Consider the following 8,293-nt stretch of genomic DNA (forward strand, 5'->3'; position numbering starts at 1 on the left):
GCTTTTTTCTCTTTCATCGTGAACAATGGTTGTTGCATTAAGAATTTATAATGACACCCTAAAGAAAAAGGGTTAATAAAGCAGAAGGTCGAGGCGAGATTGGCGTTCCAAATTTAAAATGAGCCCTGGTTTGATATATTTTGCTTTGAGCGGAACACAATATTTCTAACATAGTTTTTTGTTAGTTACAATTTATGTAGATTGCATTAGTTGGGAAATAGCATTCAAAGAATTAGTTTCTTATTCACATGTTTAATGATATCTACATAAATTTCACCTGACAAAAAGAATGTGTGCAAAAAAGAATTTGTTAGAAAGTGTCATGCTAATATTTATCCTCGTATTCATGAAATTCTATAACTAGAGTCACCCGTCCGTTCCCAATGAGTGGTTTCACTTTACCTATGTTGTAAAATTAGGAATGTTTAATTTTATTATACATTCATGTTAAAGGAGGCATTTTTCTTAATTTTACACGAGAGATTAACCTTCCTAATTTTCTTAATGTAAAGTAACGAATATAATCCTATCATTGCCTATTAATTAAAGTATAAAACATTTCACATAAATCCCAAAATATTTTGCTATAAAATACTGATCATACAGAGCGATCATATGCAAGCTTCCAACCCATGACTTCCTTTATGTTTTAGATCCGTGATCCTTACATTTAAAACAAAAAATAATACTGTTAATAATTATGGAATGTGAAATACAGAGCGTATGAGTTTTTGAGCAATTTACTTGTATTAGTGATTCCTAAATTTAGAAGTTGCTTGTTAATAATACTGTTGTATAAACTAAGGCAATAAATAATAATATATATGTTGTCTTTAATATAAAATAACTGTTTAGCATTAATATTTATGGAATGATAGATATGATTATTCGTACCAATTTCAATTGTCTAAATTGACAAAGAAATTTCTTGTCAGTTGCTGATGAAGCAAGACTCGAGAAAGCGCAACAATAGCAGAAACGGGCAGAATTTATGTTTTTATCATTCGAAAATGGAACAAAGAACAGAATCTGAGTTTAAGAACTTTGTGCATAGATAAAAGCCAAAGCTGAAATTGTCGATGTCTACAAGGTGTCTATTTTTCCATTTTGGTCACATTATTGGGTATACATCATGCATATATAATTGTGACAAAACCAAGTGTTCTAGTAACTTGAGCTTATCTAACTTCAAAGAGATAGACGAGACGTGATTGATGTCCTGACAAAGAAATACTAGTAGTAATTTGCAAATAGAGACCAAAAAACAGTGTCAGATTGCAATGATAATAGTGTTGATTTTGACTTAGATTCATTGATGCAACTGCCACGGTTGAGCATGGATTGGGCAATTCTACTGTCTTAGATTCTCTGATTATTGGGAAGGTAAGTTGCATGCCGTTTTAGTGTAGCAGTTAACATTGATTTGATTTGAATTGGATATGTATGTATGACATTACTACAGTTCCAGAACTGTGTTCTTTATTCGGAGAATATTTCAAATTTATACGCGAATACTAATTAAAGAGATGTAAGGTGCATTCCTCCATCATGGTGTCATGAATACACGATTCACAGGTATGATAATCTGTTAAAAGGTTGAGAATTCTATGCATATTGTTTTTGAAGGGTCATTTTTCAATATTTCCTATAACTCTTTTGTGCGCCTGAATATCTAATTTGTCCAAAGGTGAGTTTAATTGGACCTTTCTAAAGAAGACATTGCTTTCCTACCGTGTCTCCTTTTCTTTGAATGGAATAATTAAAAGTTAAATCAGGTTGTTGAGTGTATCTGAATTTTTTATTGCCTAAACCTTGTTTGTTAATTATGTATACTTGATGGCCAGAATAGAGATTATTTGATCAAAATCCCAAATCATAACAAGCATATGAAAAATAGAGGAGAATATTTTCAGGTCTTGAAATGATTCTTTGACTGAGAGACTTTTACATGTAACCTACAACATAAGTTTCAAGGTTTTAAAGGTATTTAGAAATGTAAACATTTATTGATATTCATTAAGCATTTTTGGAAAAAGTCATACTCATCCCTTATAAATAGGAAGATTTGTGAGAAAGTTGAATAATCCGTCTTAGCAAAGAAGCTCATCTCCAAATTGTTTACTATGAGACATTCATCTAGTTGTCAATGCAAGTACAATGAGAGTTATACGAGCAACCACAAAATACTTTAATTGGTAAGAAACAATAAACAGTGAATTTTTAAATGTAGATCTTAACAAAACAATATTCATGAGACAACCTAAAGGATCTGTGAACCCTACGTACTCTACCTCAGCACACATGCAAACTTACTAGTCCCATCTATGGCCTATAACAAGCAGCGTGATCGTGATATGATAAACTAAGAAAGGCCCTGCTAAGGTCTGGGCGGTCAAGAACACTACAAGTGACTTTTCTTTCTTCATTCTCGAGTAAGGATCATATCAAATTCTTCCTCATCTATGTTGACGATGTAATTATAATTGGTAGTTTTTAGCTCATTTGAGGCTATGTGAGTTCAACCTAGTTTCATCACATTAGATGGGGGAATGATTTTTGTACATCATTTTCTGTTCACGATATTTTCTTACATTATAGGATTTAGATCAATCTTTATGCATGAGTTTAGATGATATAAAAAAGATATGTAGAAATTTTGTGTAAAGTTTGAAATGCTATGTAAGGTTTCTAACTTTCTATAGCATTCCAAATGTTCAATACCCTTGTATCCAAATACATACAATACTACTACCAAATGGGCAAGGCACTAAACCTTTGGGGTATATTGCAGTACTACTACATCTTGAAAGTTAAATTAAAGGCATATTGCAAGAGATGATAGAAGCCACTCCAAGGTCACGCCTATATGATTACATTTTTTTCCTATCATTAATATGGTATCCCAATGTTCAATACGTCTGAATCCAAATACATTTAAAACTACCGTTTGGGCAAGGTTCTAACTTTTAAACCTTTGGGGTATATTGCAATACTACATCATAAAAGTGAAATTAAAGGTATTGTGAGAAATTACAGAAGACACTAGCTACAAAGTCACGCCTATCTAAAATATGATTACATTTTATTTTCTGTCATTAATTATTGATGATCATTATGTGTCAAAATTAAATAAAATTGAGGATCACTTCATTTTCAATTGGGACTCTGTTATTCTATTTTCATGTAGAATTTTCTAAAAGAAGACAATGCTTATTGACAGATATAAATATATTTGTATATTCAACAGATTAAGCTTTTAAAAGCAAAAAACAGATTAAGCTTTTGGGACGATTTATTCACAACAACCATAGTACGGTTACTCAAGTTACCGACCTGGAAAATTTTCCACACTAACGAATTTTCAGAATCTAAAAAGAACTGATAAAATAAAGGAGATGCCTGCAGATTCATAAGCAAATTGATGATTATCATATCAAGATATTCTAGTTCGATTGATTTAAAAAGATGTATGAATTTTTATAAATTCACACATATCTTAAATTCGTTCCTGAATAAAAAAATGATCATTATGATTCTTTTTTAATTTTTGGTCCATAATTAGGATTCTTATGAAGCTGAACTTAATCGTATGTTATATGGGCTCAGTACACAAGCCATTATTGCTACACTTCCACTATTGTTTCATGTACTTAGCATTTCCGTAATGGGAAGTGAAAGAAGTAGTAATAGAAGTACTGGAAACAACAGCCTTATTGTGGGGCTCAAACTTGCAAACTCAGGATGAGTTTTATCTTCTAAGATAGAGTACTTGTGCAGGAAATTGCTTCCTGCACCTCAGAATTTTCTACCTGCACTTCCATAATTTTGAAAATCCCAGCATTGCCCTTAATTTGTTTATTAGTTCCTCTCATCTTTTTGTACTTCCGTCTCGCGGGTGGCTCCCTCACCCTCAGGCAGTCACCCCTCATTTGTAGGTGAGTGGCAAAGTTACTACTATTTGAGGTAAGTTTGTCATTTTTTCCCCAAATATGCTAATATTTATAGACTAAATAATCCAGAAAAGAAAAAAGATGTGCACTTAGGGATTGGCTCTTCCAGAATTATACAAACATAATTTCGGATCCTTTATTTCCTAATAGAGGGTGATGTTTTTGTATGTTTCGGATTTGATATTCTGGAACTGTTTTTAGAATGTTTGAAATTCCTTGTTCCGGAAGACATTTCCTGATTCAAAAAATCTATTCCGGAATATCAACTCTTGAAATAAAAGGCTCTAGGCTGCATGTTCCGGCACCCACATTGTTGGTTCAGTTTTCAAATAAAACCAATCTATATTAATCCCTGCCATATTATAAATGAACCGAAAAGTTAAAATAAATATGGCTTGTTGCTGTACTACTAAATGCCATGCATCAAGACACGCACCAACCAACCTACTATACCCCCATTAAAATTCAGCAACAAGGCATTATGCAGGATGTCAGGACACGTGTGGTTTTGAATGGAGTGCATCGGGTAATAATTATTCAACCTGGAAGGATTATGTGGAGTGATGGCATTGGAGGTGGCACTTGTATGGAGAATCAAAGACTTAAAAAAAGGTTTGTTATTAGTTTCGTGAGGGAAGCTCTGATTTTCGTGGCTTTGGGTATTCCCCTTGTATCTTCCTATATGCAACTATGCCAACTTGTATATAGTAAAATTCTAGTTTTACGGAATCAATTTATATTTGGGATTGGGTGCACTTTTGTGTACAACTTGTGTGGGGGAAATGGATTCCAAAAGGAAAAGGAGGTATCAGTTGGATTTTTTATTCGTAAACATACAAGAATTTTTTATTTATTTTTACTAAAATATACAAATACTTTCATTATTTACTAATATACATGTTTATTATTTACCTGTGTAAATTCAGATTGGAAACCTAAATTTATACTGTGTTTTAATTTATTTATTTTTTTGTAAAAGCCGTTGAGAATTCAGATTTTTCCAAACTGAATTCTCAACGTGATTTTTAATTTATTTATTTTTAGAAAAATTATTTTTTAAAAAATATAAATAAAAGAAATTAATAAAATTAAAGAATATTATGATATAATTTTTTAGTTATTAAATAGGTACTTAAATAAAAAAAATCTCGTGAAACTTCTATTGCTCATTATAGAGATAATTTTTCTTAGTTAAAAAAATGGATCTAATATGCTTTTCATTATTTTTAACAGAGACTGCAAGACTCAGAAAAAGAGAGAGAGAGAGAGAGAGATGCATAGTTTCACGGTTAAATTTGATCTTATGCTACCAATGGAAGGGAGTTTAGTCATCAGTGTGAGAAGCTTTTGATAGAAGGAACTTGGAAGCAGATGAAAAGGAGCATAATAAAGCAATACTAAGATCTAACAAGTACGTACTTCCCTAAAAAAAAATAAAAAATCTAACCAGTACTTCAGCAGTTTGATTAAAATCAAGCAAGTTGCATTCGAATGTTCTTTGTCTTTCAAAAACTGCATTATTTTAAACAGTGTTTTAACTAAGGCAATTGACTAAAAAGTCGTATTATTTTTTACATCATAAATTTGCTAATGAAGAAAATTCATTATGCATTGTGTAAATACCTTGTAAACTAAATTGATTCGATCAAATGTAACTTGCCTAAGAATAGAATCAACGCACTAAAAATAAAGCCACTATTCGGCAAAGCCTCCCGTTTGAAAATGATAGCTATACAGCGCTGGTAACATTAACCTCCAGACGTTGTCAAGTGTCAACGTCAGTATATAAAAATTCGTTGTACATTCCATTCTTTCTCAAACGAACACCATTAAAAGATCTAGTGCTATTAGCACAATCCAGTGTATCTCTTGTGCCAACTTTTGTATCAACCCTGCACACATAGTTGAGAGCTACAAGAAGATCAATTATTGCAGCCTCAGTTTTTGGTTGATTTGCAAAGTAAAGAGTTTGGACAAGTAAAACATTTGTGTTGAAAATCGATTGCTCCTTCTCAAAATTTCTCTCAGAATGCCAGCTTATCATGTTATGTGCCAGAGGAGCCAACCAATCCAATATCTGTGCAAGCACCGGACTCCATTCGGCAGCAAGGTTTGCATCATGACCATTGGAAGATGATTTACTTTTCACATGGCGCTTAAGCTTAGCCCTTAGAGCAGTTCTTACAGTAGTTGGAAGCATATTGTACAGATCATCTCTTGCTGCAAGATCCACAAGGTGAGGTGATGACGCCATCCTCTCAATCAATACAATCATTTTTGCATAATGTAGGGCAAGAGCCGCATCACCAAGGGTAAGTGAGGATGCCTTTAACCGGTTTTTGATGGATAATTTAGAATATATTCTAATTCTGTTGGAGGGAGATAACTTGTCCACTGTTTTCATTTTATCAATAGATTTCAAATGACAATCAGTCAACCTCATGGAACCACCATTTGTCTGCATACAGCTCTGTATGACAGGAGAATTGTTTGCAGCAGACATACAACCTTTGAAGGTTACAATATGTCCTAACTGCTTGCTTTCTGAATGCAGGTTGTTTCTGAATAAAGCTGGTTCGTGACGAGCTTGCTGCAGTTTCTTTTTTCTTCTGCCTTTGTCAACTAAAAAGCCTGATTTTGATACTGGCCTCCCCCCAACAGGTCCTGAATTGAAGCCACAGAGATCATGCTCCGAAGGATGTACAGAAGAATGTATAACAGAAAAGGAATGACTTCGCAGAAGATTGTTAGCATTCATATGCTGATAATCATTTTGTTCTTGAACAGTTGATGGGTGATTATTTGCAAAGACAAGTATGATCCTCTCCAGGATTGTAAATAGTGATCTTGCCAACAACCGGACAACATAATCATAACTTCTATTCCATGGAGACATGTCTCTCAGATTCCTCACCTCCTGGCACTGCAACATGACCTTCTTCTGAAACTCAAGCAATTTCAACTTGTGCAATTCCGGATTTGCCTGCATTCTCCTGAAAGTCTGTTCAACCTCTGCTAGCACCTCAACCTCTTGGCAAAGCTGTGTCATAGCGGCAACAAATTTTTCCATTTTCTTCACTTTCCTCTCCATCTTTTTCCACCTATACTCCCACCCAGACCATTGGAAATAATTCTGAGCCGGGTTATGAACAAAATGTTCAAAACGATGATAAACTGGATCCACACACTTCTTACCCAACCTAGCCACAGACCGTGCTAGAGATTGAAAGTTATCCAGTATCTCGTTCAATGCAAGTTCCATCAAGTAATCGTCATCGTCCGATACCAGTGTTTTGACTCCAACTGAGTTCACTATCCCTTCCCTCAGACTCAATACCTCCGCATCACTCAAAGATTGCCATAAATTAACCACCTTCAACATCAACCCTGCAACTTCTAATGCCAAAACTCCAACTACTGCCTTGTTATCTGATGCACTCTTGCGAGAGACTGGCCACAAAACACTGAACCATGACCCGTTCACCGTTTCACCCCCCATTGACACTTAAATCCCCAATCCAATGGATTAACCTAATCAACAGTCCTAATGCACACTCAGTATCCTGTATGCAACCAAACCCACTAATAAAAATTAGAAAGTCAAAACAGTGAAACACACAATGTCATGGATTAAGACAGTAATAATTGCATAATTATGAAAACTGAAAATATAAAGTAAAAAGAAAAGAAGAAAAAACCCTAACCCCAATTGTCGTCTTGCATTGGTCATAGTAAGACATGAAACAAAACATGAAAGAGAGAGAGAGAGAGAGAGAGAGAGAAACAACAACATACCTTGGAGTAGCATTGAGTTGAAGGAGAAGAAATTGAAGCGTGGGGGGAGAGAGAGGAGAAGAAGAGAGGGATCACAAAGCTGAAACCGTAACGGAGGAGTGAAGAGTGAGTGATTTATGGATGTGGGGAACAGGATAAAGAGAAAGAGAATTCGGTCAAAACGAGGTATGTGGGGTTTCGGGGGAAGTGGATATTACGTTGACAGTTCAGGCTTGATTGGGTTTGGTTATTGCTCCTTCAATTTGAATGTGTCTCATGCTGGATGCTGAGATGCCACTGTTGCTCTTTCTTTGGCCCTTTTAACTTTACCTCCTTAACATTGGGGTTTCGATTTAGCATGAGTTTCATTTTAAAAATTACTAGCTTTCAACCAATTCATGTTGAAAAAAAAAAAAAGTGAATGTTATAAAGAAAAGTAAATTATAGTACTACTGGTATTTAATAATAACAAATGTTGATATCAAAGACATCTAATGTTTATAAATATTAAATATGTTATAATGGCATAATTTAAAAGATTAGATTTATTCATTGATAAAGTAAGTGCG

The 8,293-nt window shown here is 34.1% G+C and overlaps 1 protein-coding gene across 1 annotated transcript; it reads right to left on the reverse strand.

The window, feature by feature from the left end:
- Nucleotides 1–5,561: 5,561 nt before the first annotated feature.
- LOC114399140 lies at nucleotides 5,562–8,016 on the reverse strand. Its single transcript, XM_028361265.1, has 2 exons — nucleotides 7,746–8,016; nucleotides 5,562–7,513 (listed from the first exon to the last, which is right to left on the reverse strand). Exon 2 carries the CDS (start codon nucleotides 7,447–7,449, stop codon nucleotides 5,716–5,718), a length of 1,734 nt encoding a protein of 577 aa, XP_028217066.1. The 5' UTR covers nucleotides 7,450–7,513; nucleotides 7,746–8,016; the 3' UTR covers nucleotides 5,562–5,715.
- Nucleotides 8,017–8,293: the final 277 nt, after the last annotated feature.

Source organism: Glycine soja, chromosome 19, assembly GCF_004193775.1.
Source record: "Glycine soja cultivar W05 chromosome 19, ASM419377v2, whole genome shotgun sequence".
NCBI classification, from domain to species: Eukaryota; Viridiplantae; Streptophyta; class Magnoliopsida; order Fabales; family Fabaceae; genus Glycine; species Glycine soja.